At 38.7% G+C, this 20250-nt stretch overlaps 2 protein-coding genes across 5 annotated transcripts; one reads left to right on the top strand and one right to left on the bottom strand.

The window, feature by feature from the left end:
• Positions 1 to 2473: 2473 nt before the first annotated feature.
• LOC105060304 (protein MICROTUBULE BINDING PROTEIN 2C) lies at positions 2474 to 12283 on the top strand. Its single transcript, XM_010943965.4, has 5 exons — positions 2474 to 2778; positions 2869 to 2943; positions 4101 to 4484; positions 9560 to 9778; positions 11723 to 12283. The coding sequence occupies exons 1-5, from the start codon at positions 2584 to 2586 to the stop codon at positions 11870 to 11872; spliced, it is 1023 nt and encodes a 340-aa protein (XP_010942267.1). The 5' UTR covers positions 2474 to 2583; the 3' UTR covers positions 11873 to 12283.
• Positions 12284 to 12843: 560 nt separating this feature from the next.
• Positions 12844 to 19468, bottom strand: LOC105060305 (D-aminoacyl-tRNA deacylase). 4 transcript variants are annotated; one of them, XM_010943966.4, is made up of 8 exons: positions 19170 to 19468; positions 18726 to 19052; positions 18349 to 18412; positions 18107 to 18159; positions 16098 to 16153; positions 15665 to 15739; positions 14362 to 14550; positions 12844 to 13128 (listed from the first exon to the last, which is right to left on the bottom strand). In XM_010943966.4, exons 1-8 carry the CDS (start codon positions 19269 to 19271, stop codon positions 13041 to 13043), a joined length of 954 nt encoding a protein of 317 aa, XP_010942268.1. In that variant the 5' UTR covers positions 19272 to 19468; the 3' UTR covers positions 12844 to 13040. The 4 variants fall into 4 exon arrangements, with proteins under 4 accessions (XP_010942268.1, XP_019701285.1, XP_010942270.1 ...); XM_019845726.3 differs by having other exon boundaries at positions 18726 to 19077; positions 19170 to 19321; XM_010943968.4 differs by lacking the exon at positions 14362 to 14550 and having other exon boundaries at positions 19170 to 19404.
• Positions 19469 to 20250: the final 782 nt, after the last annotated feature.

Genomic DNA, 20250 nt, shown 5'->3' with positions numbered 1-20250 from the left:
ACTTTAAAAACCAACCCTTTAGATTATTATATGTGAAAATCTTGTATATGGTTCCAATTCATCATATTTAACTGCTTCATAAAATGAAATTGACCTCCCAAGCCCCGGCCAAAAAAATTAGCTTCATGAAAAAATAAAATAGTATGAGTGGTTTATGTTTTTATTTTTTTGTTCTTCTGGTCATTTCCATTCTTTCGACCCGGGGGTTGGGAGGAAGAGAAGAGAGAAACGAAAGAGAAAAAAAAATATTTTTATTTAATTAATAATTAATTATTATTATTTGATTAATAATAACATATTATTTTAAAAAAGAATAATAAGAAAAAAATATAAAATAATTGTTTGATTATTTTATTATTATTTAATTAATAATAAAATAATGAGGAAAAAAGATAAAAGAAAAAATAAGATAAATAATAAAATATTTTTATTATTATTTTATGAATAATAATAAAATATTGTTAATTGATTAACAATAAATTATTCTTTTTATTATTTGATTAATAATAAAGTAATATTATTTTATTATTATTATTTAATTTTTAAAATTAATATTTTTATTATTTAAAATTTTATTTTAAAAAATAATATTATTTTATTATTTTTAAAAAAATAGAAGTAATATTAAACCAGTAATTTGATTAATAATAAGTTATTATTATTTGATTAATAATAAGTTATTATAATTTAATTAATAATAATTTGATGTCATCAAGGTACAGCGACAACCATAGTTCCGAGTCAACTTTCTGATCTACACCAAGAGGGATGGCAGTGCGTGTTCAGCAAAGAGCTGGAGGAGAAGAAAGAAACAAAAAAATAAAATAAATAATATAAATAAATAAATAAATAATATATTTTTAAAGATTATTTTTTTAAATTATTTTTAAAAAAATTATTTATTAATAAAAATATAAATAAATAAAATATAAAAATATTTTTTCAGAAAGTCACCTTTTGAAAGGTCAACTCACTATAAATATTTTAAAAATATAGATAAATAAGTAAATAAATAACTAAATAAATAAAATATTATTATTATTGTATAATACTTATTATTATTATTATTATATTATTTAATACTTATTATTTTTATTTAAATTTATTATTATTTAAGTATTTCATTACAGAAGAATATTTAAATTTATTTTTTTTTCTTTTTTTTCTTTTTTTCCCCTTTGTTTTCTCTCTTTTTTTCCTTCGACCCCCCTGCGCCCCCCCCACACCGACCTCCCTCTATCGACGGCTGACTCGCACCGCACCACCGCCACCCTTCTAATTAATTATTAATCAAATAATAATAATTATTATCAAATAAAATTAATATTTTTATTAATCATATAATAATATTTTTATCAATAAAATAATAATATTTAATTACTAATTATCCAATCCAATGCTATTTCAAATTATTTTTTAAAATTAAAATTTTCTTAATATTTAAAATTTTATTTTAAAATTATTATTTTCTTATTATTTTTTATTTTTTAATATTTTTATTTTTATTATTTAAAAATTTATTTTAAAAATTAATATTATTTTATTTTTATTAAAAAAGTTTAAAATTATTTTTTTAAAAATTAAAATTTTCTTAGTATTTTAAAATTTTATTTTAAAATTAATATTTTTTAATTTTTTAAAATTAATATTTTTTTCTTTTTTTCTCTCTCGTTTCTTCCTTCTCTTCCTTCTAAACCCCTGGCCAACTCGCCTCTGCCCCCTGGCCTCTCATGCCACCTATGCCGCCCCCAGTCATGCACCCCCATCCCCCGCAACCCCCCTCCGCCTTTCCTCGGCCTCCCGCATCTCCCCCACAAGCCCCCGCACTGTCTGTGCCATCGTCAGCTGTGCAACCTCATCCCCTACAACCCCCGCCACTTCCTCTCTCCTCCACCCGTGCCACTCCCTTGCTGGCCCTCAAACCCCACCCTTTCCTCCTCCGCCCTCTGTCTGCCCCCCTCCAAAAAAAAAAAAAAGAAGAAAAATCGTCGGTTGAGTAGGTGATCTCTGGAATCGCCTACTCCCGGCCATGTCAGCGCCGAAGTGGTTGTGAAATCGTAAGTTGAATCGGAGATTTCGAGATGGACGGTAGTTTTGAAAATAAATTGAGGAAAGAGGTAGTTTTGAAAATAATAAATAAAAAAAATATTTAAAAAAAAATCCCACGTTTCCCTCCCTTGCTCTCCGGACAAGATTCCTGACTCCTAATTTCTTAAAAAAAAAAAAACTGATTTTTATTCTTTAATATTTATCATTCTCTCTCCTCTCGCATTGGGTGGAGAAAGACGGTAAGCAATCGGATCTGTTTTCCAAACGTGCGAGGATTGAGGTTTCCGGGGCTTCCTCCAATCAAACAACTTGGACCCAGATTTGATTTCTGATCTGCTTTTTTGAGCGGGTCGGATTCAGTCAAGGAACATCCGTAACACGACCCGCAGCCGCACCCACCATTTGAAATTCTAAATTTCTTCCCTCTTCTGACGCTGCCGTCACTCACTGCTCCTCCGCTCGTACTGCCCTCGGTGCCCCACCGCCCCATTCCTCTCTCTTTCTCTCTCAATCCACTGCGTTGGAGCCGGCCCGATGCTGGGGAAGCCGCAGAAGCACCGTGGCCTCGCCGATCCGCAGGAGAGCGGGACTTTCGCCGGCTCTTCCTCGTCCTCGCCTCCGCCTCCTCTCTCCTCGTCTTCCAAGAACGCCACCGGGGATGGCGGAAATGTCGACCGGGTCCTCTTCAACAACCTCGTCGAAATGGTCCCCCTCGTCGAGTCCCTTATGGTGCGCCGTCTCCCTGTTTCAGGAATCCGATGTTTTCCCCAATTTTCTCTAGTTATTATTTGATTACTATTTTTTGATAAATGTTGTTAGGACCGGAGGGCAAATCCATCATTTACGCGGCGGGCGTCGGTGATTTACACGCCCACGCCTTCCAACCAGACCAAGGTGAGGTTTCGGTGAATAGATATCCATGATCCATCTTTTTTTTCCCTCCACCAAGTCATATCATTCTTTTCTTGGATTTTCACAGAATTTTATATTTTGATCCAAGAAATGCCTAAACATGGATATCTCATAATTTGATATCTCATGATCTGTAAATGACCATAAAGTGTAAGCAAACTAACTCAAAGCACCAGTGTCTGTTGATTTATCTTGGCACTCACGTATAGCAAACTTCCAAGGTTATGATCTCTTTGTCAACCTAGAGAGAAAGCTGAACCTAACACCTGATGGTCAAATGATTGAGTTTTGATAATTATTTTCCCCCCATAGAAGGAAGAGGAAGAAATAGACCCATGGACATCGGAAAATTTAGGATGCCACAATTTAACTCATCCAGTTATCAAAGCTAGATCGCTCTCTTCTCTTACATTTTGATTCTAAAGGGCATGTTTGGTTGAGGGGAGTTGGACTTGGAATGGGAACGAGTGACTCCCATTCCCTCCATTTGTTTGGAGGGAGTCCTATTTCCATTTTGATTTCAGGGAGAAATGGGAATGCCTCAATCTCTCAAAACTCAATCCCTACTCTTTACTCGTATTCGAATCCCATTTTGATTCTAATTCCAATTTCGATCATAAACCAAATGCTTCGGGAGATATGACCATTCCGATTTCCATTCCAATCCATTCCGATTCCCATTTTGGTCGCAAACCAAATGCAGAATGGGATTTGAATACTAGGGAAAAGTAAGGATTGGATTTTGGGGGATTAGACTCCCTCCAACCAGATGGCTAAAATGAAAATCACTTATTTTCATTCCCATTCTAGAGTGTCCAACACTCCCCAACCAAACATGCCCTAAATCTATTTTTGTTTAGCTATTACACCTTTTATTCTACTTTGTTTCTGTTCATTAAAACATTCATGGAAATGATCTCCAATTTGCAACATATCCTTCAGCAGCATGCTTGTTAACTGCTTCCAATTACCTCTGGAGGAAGTTAAACAAGAATAAGGGTATGGTTATTTTTAATTTCTCCTCTTACTTTTTAATGTTTTTCCTTTTTTTTTTCTTTTAAATCTTCTGGGCTGACAAGTTTCGTGGCATTGAAAGTGGATGCCATCATTGAGGCTTAACAAAAGCAATGGCAGTGCAGGTTGTTGATCTGAAAGGCAGAAAATCATCTAAAACTGTTTCTGCAAAAAAGCATAGGGATTTTAGAGAGTCAAGCAGAGATAAAAATGACCAAGATGTTACTATTGACAACTTTTCAGTTTTTTCTTCAACACCATCGGCAGTAGGAGATGTCCAAAAGACAGTAGGAGATGTCCAAAAGAATATAGAAGAGTTAACTATGTTGCAGGAACAGTTGGATGACCTACATAAAAAAATACTGGAGAAAGATGAAGCCCTGAAATCTGCGGAAGAGACGGTGAATCGAATGAGTCAAGTTAATATGATGCTAGATGAATTGAGACACCAGGTTGAAGAGAAGGATTCAATGGCTAGAAATGCCAATTCACAACTGGCTAATACGCAGGTATATAATAAGAAGATTTGTCCTGCCACTCTTGTTTTTCCAAAGCATATGTTCCATCATCTTTGATAAATCTTTAATTATTCAAACCAATGGATATGCAAGTTCCTGGATATGAAAGGCTCATCTACTGTACATTGTAAAATATGTATTGTATGTATCATATCATTTTTTTTTCTTTTGATTCATCCAATCTTGCTGAATATATTCATATCTGGGATTTGCTTGCGTTCATTATAACCACTGAAAACATATTTCTGCATTTTATCAGGTGCTATCATATTCCCCGAACCTTTTCTTGGGTTTCCAATTTTGGAATCACAAGTAGATGTCATTATGTAAGGATATCATCTATGGGGAAAGGAGAAGTTCACCTGTTAGTGGAGAGTTGAAATGAATCTTTTTTTTTTTTAATTTGTTTCTTTAGGGTCTTAATGAATTTAGTTTATTATATAGTGTTGTCACAGAAGTCTTAGATGAGATTGGATGCCAAATTGGAACAGAGATCTTATAATGAATGCTATCATGATAATTTAAGACCATATATCAACACTTTAAATTCCACTATCGTGCTTCACTGTGGCATGATTGAGTTTAGGTCTTTTGAGCTAACTGGAACAACTCTATGAAATGTTGTGATATCACTTTGTTCTGATACCACTTGTTGTGTAGGATCCGGTACCACGCATTGCAATAAGAAGAAAGAAGAAATAAAAATAAAAACACAATCAAATACGTGGATTAGTCAAAAGGCTCGTCTCGATGTAGCATGCAAGCTTCACTATGAAAAAGAAAAAAATTATAAGAAGAGATCACACACTCAATCCTCATACATCAATCCCTCTCTATCAATAAAAAGCTCTCCCTCACAAAAGCTCTTTCTTTTTAGGAGATCCTCTGAACCCTTGAAACGATTGTTGTCCGCTACCTGACAATCTGTCTGAAGCCTCTGCTTCTGCTATCTGTCGGCGTCTCTCCAGTGTCTGTTGTTGCCTCTGTTCTCGACTGCTGCTTCTCTCAGGTTTCTGTCGAACACTACTATGCCGTCTCTGTTCACCCATAGGGCTTTAAACGCATCAAACCAAGGATCGGAGAAAGGACTCCTCACAGTCCCTAAAATCCTCCTGAATCGTCGGATCGCACTTGCGAGCCTCTAGCCGTTGTCCGATTGTGCAACACCCTCAAGAAACACGGGGAAACACCCTTCGATCCACGATGGACCGCAAAAAACCACCTGAAAACACTTTGGTCCATCGTGGACTGTGAGAATCCAGGTGGGAAAAAGGCTGTTGGTCCATGCAGCCTCCCATGGACCATCGATCCATCGTGGATCGGGTGAGGAAAAAAATGGCCTGAGCTACCTTTTGTCGCGTGCGTCGGGCCGTGCTTGGTCGGGCCATGCGCTTGTGGGCTTGGGCCCCCTGTGGACCTCGTATGCCGTCCATACGTCGTGTAGTCCACCCTCTGACGTTCTTTCATGCACATTTTTTTTGTCTGGACTCCGTTTGGATTGTTTTTGGGCTTATTGGACTCCGTTCGTCATCTTGGATCTCGTTCAGAGCTTATTATGGATCAAATCTTGAGGTATTTTCCTTAACAATCTCCACCTCAATTCGATATTCGGTCTCCACAATAACTCTGAGAGCTTTTGGATCTTCTCACCCCCATACCTTGGGGCAAACGTCTATTGATCATGGATGGACAAACATGAGAGTCGAGTCAGACTGTTTGATCCTATCTCCATCGTATGCTGTGCTCTTTCTGATCTGAGACATACTCGGAATAGTCTCATGCGGCAATAGGAATCTCACTTTGTGATATCGCCTCTCATTCTCTTGAGTCTCGCATCTCGTGCTCGATCCATCTCCATCTGGAGCTCCACCTCGCTCTGGACTTTCTCCAGTTTCTGAAGCTCCACCTCGCACTGGGCTCTCTATCAGGTAGTAATGTTCTTTTGTCCTCTTCTTCTCCTCCAATATCACCTATCGTCGTGTAAAACTTTCAGGATTTCTTCATCAGCTATCGTCCTGTAACCAATCGAATCCAGTGTTCCATGAGATAAGATTCTATCTGAAATCGGATATGTATCGGACCTCTCCTAATGTCCTCACTACATCATCATATGACTTCTAGCTGACCGTCTCGATGCCTCTGATCGCACAGCTCGATCCATCCGACAGATGAATAGTGCCTTCATTGCTTTCCAGGGAGTCAAACAGCTTCTCTCTGCAACATACAAGATAGATGTATGCAAAATCTAAAATTCATTGCTGGAAAGAAGTAGATAACTCGTCAGATATCGTCAGAACATCATTCTGACTCGTTATTGACCGTCGCTGCAGTAGTCCTCGTTCGATCTCTCCGTAATGGGCAATCTCTGACTAGATATCCCAACTTGTCGCATTGGTAACATCTGATCTTGCTCGAGTCTCTCATCCTGAACTTGGATTGCCCTCGTCGCGATCTCTTGTCGCTCCATCTACCGCCATCTGCTCCTTCGAAAACTGCCAAAGCTGAGCTGTCGTTACTTGAGCTTGAAGCTAGATTCTGTTTTCTTAGAATCTCATTTTGAAAATCGTCGTGGTGACCTCGTCCATCTTGATGGTGCTTCTTTTCACTAGAAGAGCAGTTATCAAGGACTCGTACAAAGGGAGAAGCGACGCTAGTAAGATCAATGCCTTGGTCTTTTCCTCAACTTTCTCACCAACGCTGAGGAAGTCGGTGAGGATCTTCTGTAAGTAGCTGAGATGCTTCTATACGTTCTGTCCCTCAGTCATCCGTAGTTGATAGAACTGCCTCCAGAGGAAGAGAGTGCTGGTAAGGGATTTCGTCACATACAACTCGAGCTTCGACCACAACATTATTGGGGAAGTCTCGCCAAGTACGTGAATCACCACCTCATCCGCTAGGTACAAGCGGATTGTATTCGCCGCCTGCATCTGGAGCCACCTCCAATCCTACATTTTCATGGTAGTCAGTTTCTCCTCGCACAAGAAAGCATCGATCAATCCTTGCTGGATGAGCACGTCCTTCATCTTCATTTGCTACAAAGAGAAATTGCTCTTTCTATCGAACCTGTTGATCTTTACCTTGATTGAGCCTGTCTTCTTCATCTTCAATTTTGATCACCATCGTCGCAATCTGTGCCTTGGTATTGCTTAGCTCTGATACCAATTGTTGTGATATCATCTTGCTCTGATGCCACTTGTTGTGCAGGATCCGGTACCATATATTGCAACAGGAAGAAAGAAGAAATAAAAACAAGAATACAATCAAATACGTGGATCAGTCAAAACGCTCGTCTCTACAGGGCATGCAAGCTTCACTACAAAAAAAAGAAAATTTATAAGAGATCACACCCTCAATCTTCATAAACTAATCCCCCTCTCTCAATAAGGAGCTCTTCCTCACAAAAGCTTTTTTTCCTAGAAGATCCCCTGAATCCCTGAAACGACAGCTGTCTGCTACTTGAGAGCCTGCTTGAAGCCCTTTCTTCTGCTATCTGTCGGTGCCTCTCCAATGTCTACTGCAGCCTCTGCTCTTGGCTGCTGCTTCTCTCAGATTTCTACCGAACATGGCTACGCCATCTTTGTTCTGCCATAGGGCTTTAAACGCATCAAATCGAGCAAGGATTGGAGAAAGGACTCTTTACAGCACCTAGAATCCTCTTGAACCATCGGATCGCACTTGCAAGCCCCTAGCCGCCGTCCGATCGCACAACATCCTCAAGAAACACGGGGAAACGCCCCTCAATCCATGATGGATTGTGAGAAACCACCTGGAAACGCTCCGGTCCACCGTGGACCGCAAGAATCCAGGTGGGAAATGGGCTGTTGGTCCATCCAGCTTCCCATGGACCACCAGTCCACCACGGACCGAGTGAGGAAAAAAATGGCCTGGGTCACCTTTTGCCGCGTACGCATTAGGCCGCACCTGGTCGGGCCACGTGCCAACGCTTGGCCACGCGCCTGCGGGCCTGAGCCCCCTGTGGACCCCGTATGCTGTGCAGTCCATCCTTTAACATTTTTTTGCGCTCAGTTTCTCTGTTTGGACTCCATTTGAATTGTTCTTGGACTCGTTGGACTTCGTTCGTCGTCCTGGACTCGTTCTGGGCTTACTGTGGACTGAATCTCGAGGTATTTTTCTCAATATGAAAGGCATTTGTATTCTTAAGGTTGGGGATTTCACTTGTTTTTGCATTTATTAATTGGATGTTGTGAATTTTCTCGGATGCCACCATAGTACTTGGGATACGTGCTTATAGATGCATGCATGCATGTGCATGTACAAACATTTGCACACATTCTTGTGTATGCTGTCCATGTTTTTGCATGCATGTGTGCGTGTATATGCCTTATGAATATGCACAATGACGTGAAAACCATTTTCTTTGGTGTTTCAACTATTGATTGCTAATTATTTACATATCTATCTCTTTCAAAATATGGTACTTAATTTTATAATTTCTTCAATATCCCATATGACTGGTTATCCTAATGCCTTTCTTAACAAGGTGGCTGTATGTTCCATTGGAAATGATCTGATCCAACATTTGGTTGTGTGCTGACATCTTATGTGCACTGAACATAGTGTAGTCTCCATTTTATTTCGATCATTACAAAGAATATTAATCTTAATATTTTGTATTAACTGCAATCTCATTATAATGGATTCCCCATGAAACTGTTATCAGCCCTTGTAATGGTCATAATGGTTGTTATTTGCCCAAAGCTGCCTGGACTTTTGGGATTGAAGCAATAGATCAATACCAGAAAAATAACAATGTTGTTTGCCTAGATTGCTGTTCACTGAATAAAAAAAAAAAATATTTTTCCTATCTGGTACTAAGATTTGTACCTAGGAAAAGGCGAAAACTGCAGATGTCAAATAATGGCTATTACAATGTAATAGTGGTCAGATAATGGCTGTCATATATTTCTGTAAGACCTATATAAAATGAAATATTGGACCCTCTCTGGAGCTGTTATAATGGCTATTACTTTAAGCCTTGCTTCTATCTCACACATTTATCAGGAACAAATGGAATATCTCATCTGAAGCTTTGCTCTTAACTACAGATTAAGCTAGCAGACAAGCAAGCAGCTTTGGAGAAATTAGAGTGTGAAGCAAGGACATCAAATACTAAAATCGAGGAACTTCAGGGACATCTGGACTCTATGGGCTTGGAAATTACTGCATTCATGTGGTTATTTGAAGAGCTATCAAAAAATGATTCAGCTGCATATCCTGATGATGACATCACTTCAATTCAAAAATTTGATCAGCTTCCATATATGGTAAGATCACATTTTCTTTCTTCCTTTCTTTTTTTATCAAAACTGCAAAGTTATCTTGAGTTATTCTTTCCCTGTTACATAGTGAGACCTGAAGGTCATACCACTTGGGAATTAACAGAAATTAACCCACAAGTCTGATGCTAGTATGAGTGCCTCAAAGTCCAGAATGAGATCTTTAGTAAATAGTACTACCAGTAGAGAGTTGAGACGTTCCTGCATCCTTATAACATTTTGGTTGATGTCTAGACAGCAATGAGCTCATGGTGCATTATAGGGAAGGATGTTAGTCCATATGTCATAATACATTTAAAATGTTTAACACTATTATCTTGAACACAATTTTTTAACTAGTACAGATAAAGGGGCCTTAAAGATATGGCATTTAAGTCATACTTCATGTGCATGTTGTTATTTTATAGTCTACCTGACTTGGGAGTACATTGTCAACATGAAAGCTGCAATTTAGATAGTGTGATCCACTTCTCTGCACATATTTAGAGGTTAAATCTCAGTTGAATGGTAGCACGCGGTAACATGGGCTTAATGCACTACCTGCTGCTGACCAGCTTCATTATGTTTTGTTGCTGCGGGAACATCATTTGTTGCTGTGGGAACATCATTTGTTGCTGCTGCTTGATGAACCCATGGCTTTGTGTTTTGCCATGGGCACCGGTTCACAGTTGGCCACTGCAGTGTGGTCCATGAGGATGTAGGGCATGGATATTTAGGTCAATTTGAATTTTTGTCATTAATTTGAGTAGCAGTCTTTTTGGTCTGGCTTAGTTTGTTTTGGTCTCTTTTGATGAGCTTTGGTGGTATGAAAATTAAGTTTAATATCCAAAGTTACAGCCTGTCATATTGGTGGGTAATTATCTAGGTTCTCTAGTTTAAGGATACCCTTTTTAGGTGCTTCAAGTTAAGGGTATTTGTACCGGAGAGGAGGTTATACTATTTGGTGTTGAGTTAAAAGCATCTGGCAGCCTGAAACGTCACAAAACTAGGAGGTACTATGAGAGAATTGAAAGAATTGCAATGGTACAAGAAATCCTGAAAGTGCTTCAGTTATGGCAGGAGACATCAGTTTTTAAGTCCTATAGTAACAGATGTTTGTATTATCAAATCCGACAAGTATAATACTAGCTAGGTCCACATATATAGGCTTTTCATAAGCATTCTCTTAGGTCATTATCATCAGAAGTCAGGTGTGCAGAAATAAGGGCATCAGTATTATAAGGTACACAGTCACATGCAGCTGTCATCAGGTATGATGATGCTACTAGGGCAGGGATCAGGAATCCTTGCATGAATATCTTCAAAGTTGCAGCTGTAGATATTAATTTTCATCAATGCCTCTGTCAGATTCATAATTCTCCTATCACACACATTAGAATTGTAAGAGGAATTTCACAAAAAGAAATGCAAATCCAGATGAACTTATAGTTTGGTTGCTGTGTGAATTCACTTCTTTATGGAAGCTATGTAATCCTTTCAGTAGATGATTAAGGAGACTGCATTTATAAAATAAACAATGTGAATAAGAACTTTCTACTCAGATACAAATCATGTGCCTGAACTTACACATTAAAATAATATCAATGCTTTGGTTACTCTGAAATTGAAACCTAGGATCAAGGAAGATCATGTTCTGTTTATTCTTGCTGGCTTCTTAATCTGAGACATGCTTTGCATTTTCACAGTCTATGCTGCATGCTTAGGTGTTCTCTTTTTATTAAGATGTTCTTAATTTTGTGGTTCAGTTCTATAGAGTAATGCAACAATTCATTACTTTACAAGACTTCTTCATGTCTTTGCTCCTCATGAATGCATGCATCTTATGTACTTTTATCAGCTTTTATCAGCCTACTGCCCTTTATTGCCGGTCAACTGTAGTTTAGCATGTAGAAACAGAAAGTCTCTTCATACAACTAGCTTAAATTAAAACAGGATAGCATCTATGAGAGTGATATGATGAGGATGGAAGAGGCAAGAAAGGCCTACACCGCAGCTATTGCTGCTGCAAAGGAGAACCCCAGCGAAGAGTTGTTAGCTGCAGCAGCTGAGGCAAGGCTTCACCTTCGAGCATTTGTTCTCTAACCTGACAATAAAAACTGCAAGTCTCGTATCCAGCCATCTAGCATGCATGTGTAGCGCCATCGGTAGAGCTCAACAGAGTTTGCTTGTGTTCTTTTGCTTGCACCAAATTACAGTGCATACAGTATTCCAATTAGAATATCTGTTATCTGATCTCAAAATTACATCTATAAGGAAATGTTCATTGGCTATCCTTCACCACAAGAGGATCAATTTACCACACTTATCCCTCAGTTTGCATTTCTTGATGGGTTTTGTTTGCAAGCTTTTTTCGCAAGGTTCTCAAGCTTGGCTCCATTCAAAATTTTCATGATTGAGGCTGGGAGCTCTCATAATAGGGAGTTGCATGCCTGTGGTTTTGAAGAGACTAGTTTATTTGGTAAAGTGCAAGCATGTTTCCTTTTATCTCCTCGTTAACAAAATGCAAGCACGTTTCCTTTTTATCTCCTAGCAACAAAATGCAAGCACGTTTCGGTAAGTGGCAGGAGTTCACGAAAAGTTGGTGATAAGAGGCTACGAAGTCATGAAAAGCGGCTTGCGAATGGTGGTCATCCATCTCTGCTTGGTAATCAAAGATCTTTTAATATCAGGAGCTACATAATTATATTGCAGCCGAGCATACGGTACCGTATCTTGGAAAATTTTTTTAAAACAATGGCCGGTAAAAAGGCGGTAAATCTCTGCGCCCATGGGCTACGAATTCTTGCGTCAAGGTGCCCATGGAAGTTGAGAAGTTCTCGGATGTGCAGCTGAATGGGCACCGCTCAAAATTCCAACAACCAAAGACCTCTCTGTATCCTGTCCTTGGATTTAGGGAACCATAAACAATCTATTATTTGTACCAAAAAAGTCTATTATCGCACAATGTTTATATAGTCTAGTGGTCTACCCAGACGAAGCTGTGTTTGACGAAGCAGCCGACCAATGGAGTCGAGATTGAACAAGGTAAGAAGAAGAGCTAACAGTAGATCCTCTGAAAAATGTTCATCCTCAGATCAGAGCAATTTATTGCAACTTTAGTAATCCTTAAAATATCACTCAATTTAAATCATAACATAGTCATACACCGTAACCACATAAAGAAGAATACAGCCGAACTTATAAATCTCGATATCATCAGGCGTATGATGGGGCAAAAGGGTCCAATTCTTTGCATTCCACCTATGGTATATTAAAAGAAGTCCTCAGGTTTTCCGATCTTTATGTTCTGCTCTGCCAAGAAGCTTGTAATGGCATTCTTCTGCCAGCCCTTAAAGCTCCTGAACCCACCAACAAGAATTAAAGTAACTAAGAAGTAAACTGCCATTGATATTAGATACAAGATCTGAATAACCTAGATAGCAGGCAAAATGAATTAACAGTAGACCGAGATGCCAAAACCGTCTTGGTTTTCTCAAAGCTAGTTTGACACGTGATGAGCATGGTAAACAATATTGGGTAATACAACAGTAGGCAATTATTTGCAAGAGATGCATAGATGCTTAAAGTAAGAAATATACTTCAGGAACAAACTAGACAGTTTTGATATATGATCAATCACTGACAGAACAGAAGGGAGTAATGTCCTGACTAAAGTAGGACACCCAAATGGGAGAAAGCATATACTTACAACTTGTTATGAATAAAATAAAAAAACTAAAGTCTGATGCGTATTCAAACATATTACACAGAAACAGGAAACAAGAATGGAAGTTTATGCGAAGGGCAGAGAAGCTTTGAACTCACAAGCATGATAAACATCCGAATATCAATTAAAAGATATGTTTTCCTGTGGCAATGGTTTTTATGTTTTACATGTAATCTTATACCACGACTGCCATACTGCAGTTCCTGCTAAGAAATGCATCACCTGTCACTTGAATTTGTTTTGGTGTCCCTTGAATTCAGGCATTTATAAGGTAATGTGTCACTGAGGTTCATCATTCCATAAGTGGCACAAGAATTCAACCTTGTATATGTAAAATAGAAAGACATCTAAGCATTCAGAGAAACATCATGTTCATTAGAGAAGAAAAACTCTCATGTACTCAAGTGCATGTTCTTATGCAAGTTAGGTGAAATGGCCATGGAGATGTTGCTGATGCAAACATGAGGGCAAGCCTTGTTCATTAGGAGAACAATTATATTAAAGCTTCAAAAGCATTCAGCTCCCACCACTAATGAGCTCAGGTTAAGGTAAGTTATTCAATAAAGTAAGCCACTTCCTTCTTAAAACCTGTCATTCAAAGATGTTCATCTTTTCTCACTATGTTTATATCAAGTTTACTATATGCTAATCAAACCTGGTGTTATAAGTGAGTTTGACAAAATAAAGGTAAATTCTTAAAACTTGTCATTCAAAGATGTTCATCTTCTCTCATTATGTTTATCTCATATTTACCATATGACAATCAAACCTGGTGTCATAAGTGAGTTTGACAAAATAAAAGTAAACAGGGGAAAAAAAAAAAATCTAAGACCTTAACAAGTTTGTGTGAGGGTTATGAACTTACTTGTGATCTAGATGTGCTAGAACTTCCCCTCCTGGAAAAGCTGATACAGTAGCCTCGTATGCAACTTTGATTGATTGTTTCCAGGTTCCACCGATGGTTTTCTCACTTGTTTTTACTTTCTTCTGGTTAGGATCTTCCATCGGTAAGGAATATCCTGATAGAAGGTGCCCAACCCATACACCATCTTTTCTGAAATTATTTCAAGTATAGAACACATCATATCAGAAAATGCCTGATCTTTTTTTCCCCTTTTTTGTGAAGCAACTGTATTACAAATTTAAAAATTACAAAAGCAACTATTTGGAACTTGTCCAACCCCTACTCCCCCCTCCCCCCCAAAATGCAAACAAAGCAGCATTTAAGAGATCTAATGCCTCCACCATAAATTCAACATAACCAACAAATTTATTAAAATTAAGCCGCAAGCACCTAGCTAGACCCAAAAAAGGGACAAACTCTAACATTGCACCTTGACCTCACTGACTTTAGAAGGAGTGGCCCACAAGAAATGTCAACACATGGAGGTAATTTTCCAGTACTTGAGTTGATCTAGCATTTAATCAAAAAATGTAATGGCTTTTTCTGAGTGTGCCTTTAAGATAATTTAAATTCAGCATATCAGAGTGCCAAGGTATAGCTCATAAAATTGATACATTAATTTCACAAATCCGCACAAAGGTGTGGTATTACTCAGTTACACACACCAAAATATCATGGTTCAATAAATAGTGAAAGTAATTTACATTATTGCATGCTATGGAGAGGGAGGCATGCCTATTTTCTTTTTTCAACTGGTGACATGTGTGCCCAAGACGTAAGCAAATAGTTATTCAGGTGCAAGAAGATTTACAATCTGGAACCCATTTCTCCAAAAAGCACATAGCAAAGTGTTCTTAGAAGGAAATTATATTTTCAACATCTCTGGAAACTGATGGTAGGAAAGCACAGTTTTGTTCTCATCTGATAAGCGATGATCATGGAGAACAAGAGGGATGGCCAGTGTAAGTGACATGGCTTCCCGTCAATACATTAAGGCCACAACATCGTAAAGAACAAGCAATGTTTAGTCAAGTTCCCTAGATGAACGTTATACAGTCTCTACAAAAAGTTATGTAACTATTAATTTGTTTATCACCAGGGTATGTGCCATAACTAGATTCCTCCTTTAGTGGTTTTGAACCATAAATGCCTGTATTGTTGCTATTATTTATTATGCCATGACATTTGAAACATGAACATGGTGAAATTAAAAAACTTCATTCTAGCCATAAACCATGATAATATAGGAAGCGGTATTACTTACACAACGATATCACAGTGGCGAGGAGCATAATGACCGCCTCCTACTCCCAGAAGGACTTTATTTTTACCACTGTTCCTGTGCAATAGATGGTAAAAATGTCATGCAAAATGACAACTATGAACAAGCTGGGCTCAGCATTACCTTTAAATTACTTCTTATTGTCATTTAAATTGGAAAAGACTAGTAATAGACAAGTAAAATAAAGTCTACTACTTGGTATCTAAGCAAATGCGAACCTAAAACTTGTCCACAGCCAAGCAGCCTGATTTATCAATCTTTGGCCCAAATTTTGCTTTATTTGTTTAAAATTAGTGATTTGGACCTCTTTACAAGGAATTATCTATTTATTTTTACAATCAGTAAGTTGAAAAAAGATTATTTCTTAGAAGCCTCATATACAACTTTGTAGAACTTTGTTAAAATAGTGCCTTACCCTTTCCACTCTCCCACACTACCACCTCCTCCAAGGCCAAGTCCTTCCCACATAAGCTGCAAATATCATAAAAAAAGCTATTTATTTTACTAAACATATTGTCATCAGTCTAATTACATAGAAAGTAAAGGCAACATAATTAAACCTGAAAAGTGAAATAAATGTAAGCATTAAACTACTACATTTCTAAGCAGGCACCAATAAAAATAATCCTTGGCACTTCTGGACATATGCAAAGATCCTAGCATCCATTTTTTTTTTGTCATACTTGTTATACGACCACATTGTTAAAAGCTTAGAAAATTTCTGTTTTAACAAAAAGGGGTGGATCAAAGAGAGATTTTTAAGATAAACTCAAGAAAAGATAAAACTACACTTTAAAGAAGCATATTCTGTTTTAACAAAAGCTTAGAAAATTTCTGTTTTAACAAAAAGGGGTGGATCAAAGAGAGATTTTTAAGATAAACTCAAGAAAAGATAAAACTACACTTTAAAGAAGCATATTCTGCTACATCTGTCATTCAATGGCCCCAAGTAATAACATTCTTCGGGACTTCTTGCAGTACATTTTGGTTTTGGAAAGTCATCCATGCATTAAACTTTCCTTGAGCGACTTATCTTATACTTCAGCCTCTCAAAAGCACAAAATAAACAAATAATATTCATTTCCAACCAGTTCTCCAATACTATACATCATCTGGATATACATCTTTGGGGAACCATTTTGTGTGATAGGCTATCTCATAGATAACCAAAGTTTTTTTAAGATCCATTGGCAGAATAATCTTCAATGTATGGATAATAGTCAATATCCCTGTGTCAAATTTGCTTAGGTTCCCACCAATTTTCCAGGTAATGGCCTATTATCTGCACTTCACGGCTACTCCCAAAAAGAAACTGAAAGTAACCTTTATTTCTTGAAAGCATATTGAAGTACTGTTACTAGGAATGTAAACCATGTGAATATGCAAGAAATAATAGCAAAATAATAGCAACAAATGTTTCATGTTGCCAACAACAACATGAGAATAACACAACCAAGTTTGAGAGGAAAGCAGTGAAACATTCCTTAGGTCAAAATTTAATGAGCTCTTCATATTGTTTAAATAACAGAACCTAAACACCTTTATAAAAGATACCTTGAACATCAAGTTTTCTAGGCATTTGTTTGCAAAATGATCTTTGACAGGCTAACAAGATACACTTCATGCTTCCTCAACTTTTACTGGAAAGGTGATATGATCCATAAATGACTTAAAGTACAATTCATGCTTCCTCACCTTTTACTGGAAAAGTGATATGATCCATGAATGACTTAAAATTTGGGTGATTTTTCTTCAACCTTCAAAAGACGGCACAAGAGGCTTTTGCTAAGCTTTTCCATTCCCATAATTTCAATGACAATTCTTGACGAAAGAGAAAAATGCACAGATTCCCAATCCGAGAGTTTGTACTTTCCTAATGATATACTCTAGGTGCAGAGATGTTTCTATGTTTATACTATAAACTTTGATGTCCCACGGGAGGGTCAAATGGAGGAGAAGCAACAAAGCCATCCCAAACTTGATGTGATAAGAATTGTTAACATGGCTATGATCAATATCTTCCATTAATATCTGTGGAAAGAGTAGCAAGTCTTTCCATTTATGAAAAGCATAAGCACATAATTAGAATATTTGTGATTTCAAAATAAATATAAAAGAAAATATGGATCTGCCAATACAGAAGATGAGAAGATTTAGGAAAAAGGACTGAAGACCAAAGAATAAAATGCTGCTCTAACATTGTTCCCTAGAACTATTAAAGCAGTTCTGGGATAATGATAACCAGTCGTAAACATATAAATGGCCAGAAAGATTCTCGCTCTATTTAGGTGACATTCGACCATAACATTCATGAATTGCAAAATTGCTGTAAAGGGCATAGGTCTAAGAGGAGGTATATTTATTCAGGAAAAGCTTAAATTCCTGAAAATATATATTCTTTTTGTCGGGTGTAAAATCACTCACTAGAGCGATAGCTTGAGCAGCATCTTGCCTACCCCAGTACTCTTCTGTGCTTCCTGCAAGAATTAAAAGACAACCTTGTAAGGAGCCTATAGGCAGCTATAAATCTCATCAAATAAACGGGGAAAAAATTATGAACATGTAAATTTAAATTTTGTAATGGCTGAAACACTCGACATCACAAAAGACGGATGCAAAAAAAAAAATAGCACTAAAATCTGCAAATTTACAGGAAAGCCATATACCTATCTCCAAGAACAAGGTTGGCGTATTAACCACAGGTCCATGATGAGTTGCCTCTAGAGTAACCTACATGAAGCCAAAAACCAAAAAAGAAGAAGAAAGAAAGAAAGAAAGAAAGATGAGCGTCCATTTCAATGTGAACCGCAATCTGATTTTTTCTTGTTCCCTTTCCCCATCTCCCCTCAAAATTAAGTTACAACTCGCATATATCAAGCCGGCCCAACGTTCACTCCAGCCCATCCGGTTCGGGGCCTGGTCCGGTCTACTCATTAGTTTTTAACACCTTATTACTACCAGCCGACCCGATAAAATCTCGGACCGGGTTCCCACCGGACCGATCCATCGGAAAGAAACGAAAAGGCAGCGTGGTACACAGTACCTCGAACTCCGGAAGGAGACCCAGGGAATCGGCGATCTTCTTGAGCAACCGGAGCCAGGGGCCTATCCGAGGGTTGGGCAGGGCGGCCCAGCCGGGGCGTCCTCCCTGCGGCGGGATCTCGTCCTCCCGCAGGTGCGGCACACCGATAGGGTGGACGGTGAGGGCGGGGCGGTTGGAGACGGCTGTGTGGCGGCTGAGGAAGATGACCTCCGCGACGGATTCTCCCGTGGCGGCCTCCCAGCGGCGGTCCAGATCGTCCTCCGCCACGATGCTGTTCTCGTGCTTCAACAGCCTCACATCCCCATTCGCGAAGCTCTCCATCCCCTCCTAATTCAATCGCATTCATCCATCCCTCCATTCGGTAAGAGAAATCATCAACACAACAAAAAAAAAAAAAAAAAAAAAAAAAAAAGAGGAGGAAAAAGAATCGAGGGGGGAACGTACGGAGAGGGAGGGGCCGGGGTTCCAGCCGGGCATGGCGAGGAAGGCGGAGGCGGGGCCGACAGAGGCGGGGTCTGCGGTCGTCGCCACCACTAGCGTCACCATCGCCGCTGCTTCTGCTACTGTCGTCCTCCGGCTGCTAAGACTGATGCGGTTTGAGGACGCGCGGGGCACTTCTCTTCTCTTCTCTCTATTTATGGCGAGAGAGTACGGGTCCAGTTTTTACTCTCCCAAGCGGAAGCCGCAGCACCGCACGAAAGCCAGCGCTAAGGCGCTTCACGTGCCATCTCGCCGACTCGGGTGTGGCGGGCGGGGGGGACGGGTTCGGCGAACATGGCCGTCTGCAGAGAGGGCGGCCCATAGTTTTGGCGCCGTTGGGTTTGGTCGGCTTATGGTATTGGACCACTCGTAGCGGCCGGGGATCGGGAGCCCGATAACAGTGGTTTCTGACAGAAAAAGGGGAAGGCGTAAGTTTATTAAATTCTCGAGTTTTTCCATTAACGGTACTCTTTGATCACCTCTCTGTAGATATCTGAATTCAAATCAAGTTACGAAGCTAGTTGGTTCGGTTGACGTGGAGCTACGTTAGCAACTTAAGATAGAAAGTTGGAAACCTCCCAAAATGGATTGTGCTCGGAGGAAGCGGAGAGAACTTATGTGAAGTGGGCGCCCGTTCAGCCCACTTACAGCAAACATAACGGGTCCCAAAATGTGCCAAATCTTATTTCTCCCATTTAAGGCTTCAACAATATACCTACCGACATGCTAATATAGCTTTATATTTAATAGCTATTACCTCAAGTTATTCAATCACACATAAATTATTTAAAGAAACAATTAGAGTTTCATACGTCAAACGAAAATTGCATATAATCAATCAACTGTATGGCATTTTTTTTGTCTTTTCACCGAGTGTTCAAGGTCTAGATGACTTTACACGAACTCCTGCTATAATCGCAAACAACAACATGATGAAATTGCTACGTACATGATAGGTGTAATCACTCTGGCGAAGCAAACAACCACAAGATGAAATTGCTACATACATGATCGGTGTAATAATGGCGATAGCAGATCATAAAGA

The sequence above is a fragment of the Elaeis guineensis genome, chromosome 1 (assembly GCF_000442705.2).
Source record: "Elaeis guineensis isolate ETL-2024a chromosome 1, EG11, whole genome shotgun sequence".
Taxonomy (NCBI): Eukaryota; Viridiplantae; Streptophyta; class Magnoliopsida; order Arecales; family Arecaceae; genus Elaeis; species Elaeis guineensis.
The sequence above is the reverse complement of the archived record's forward strand: the minus strand, read 5'-3'. Positions and strand labels throughout refer to the sequence as shown.

What these genes read in the sequence shown, in the direction of transcription:
- LOC105060304 (XM_010943965.4), top strand. Translation starts at nt 2,584, where the DNA reads ATGCTGGGGAAGCCGCAGAAGCACCGTGGCCTCGCCGATCCGCAGGAG. An exon ending in CCCTCGTCGAGTCCCTTATG is followed by an intron (nt 2,779 to 2,868) that starts GTGCGCCGTCTC and finishes AAATGTTGTTAG; the next exon opens with GACCGGAGGGCAAATCCATC. An exon ending in TTGATCAGCTTCCATATATG is followed by an intron (nt 9,779 to 11,722) that starts GTAAGATCACAT and finishes AAATTAAAACAG; the next exon opens with GATAGCATCTATGAGAGTGA.
- LOC105060305 (XM_010943966.4), bottom strand. Translation starts at nt 19,271, where the DNA reads ATGGTGACGCTAGTGGTGGCGACGACCGCAGACCCCGCCTCTGTCGGC. An exon ending in AACCTTGTTCTTGGAGATAG is followed by an intron (nt 18,160 to 18,348) that starts GTATATGGCTTT and finishes TAATTCTTGCAG; the next exon opens with GAAGCACAGAAGAGTACTGG. An exon ending in CTGCTCAAGCTATCGCTCTA is followed by an intron (nt 16,154 to 18,106) that starts GTGAGTGATTTT and finishes TGATATTTGCAG; the next exon opens with CTTATGTGGGAAGGACTTGG.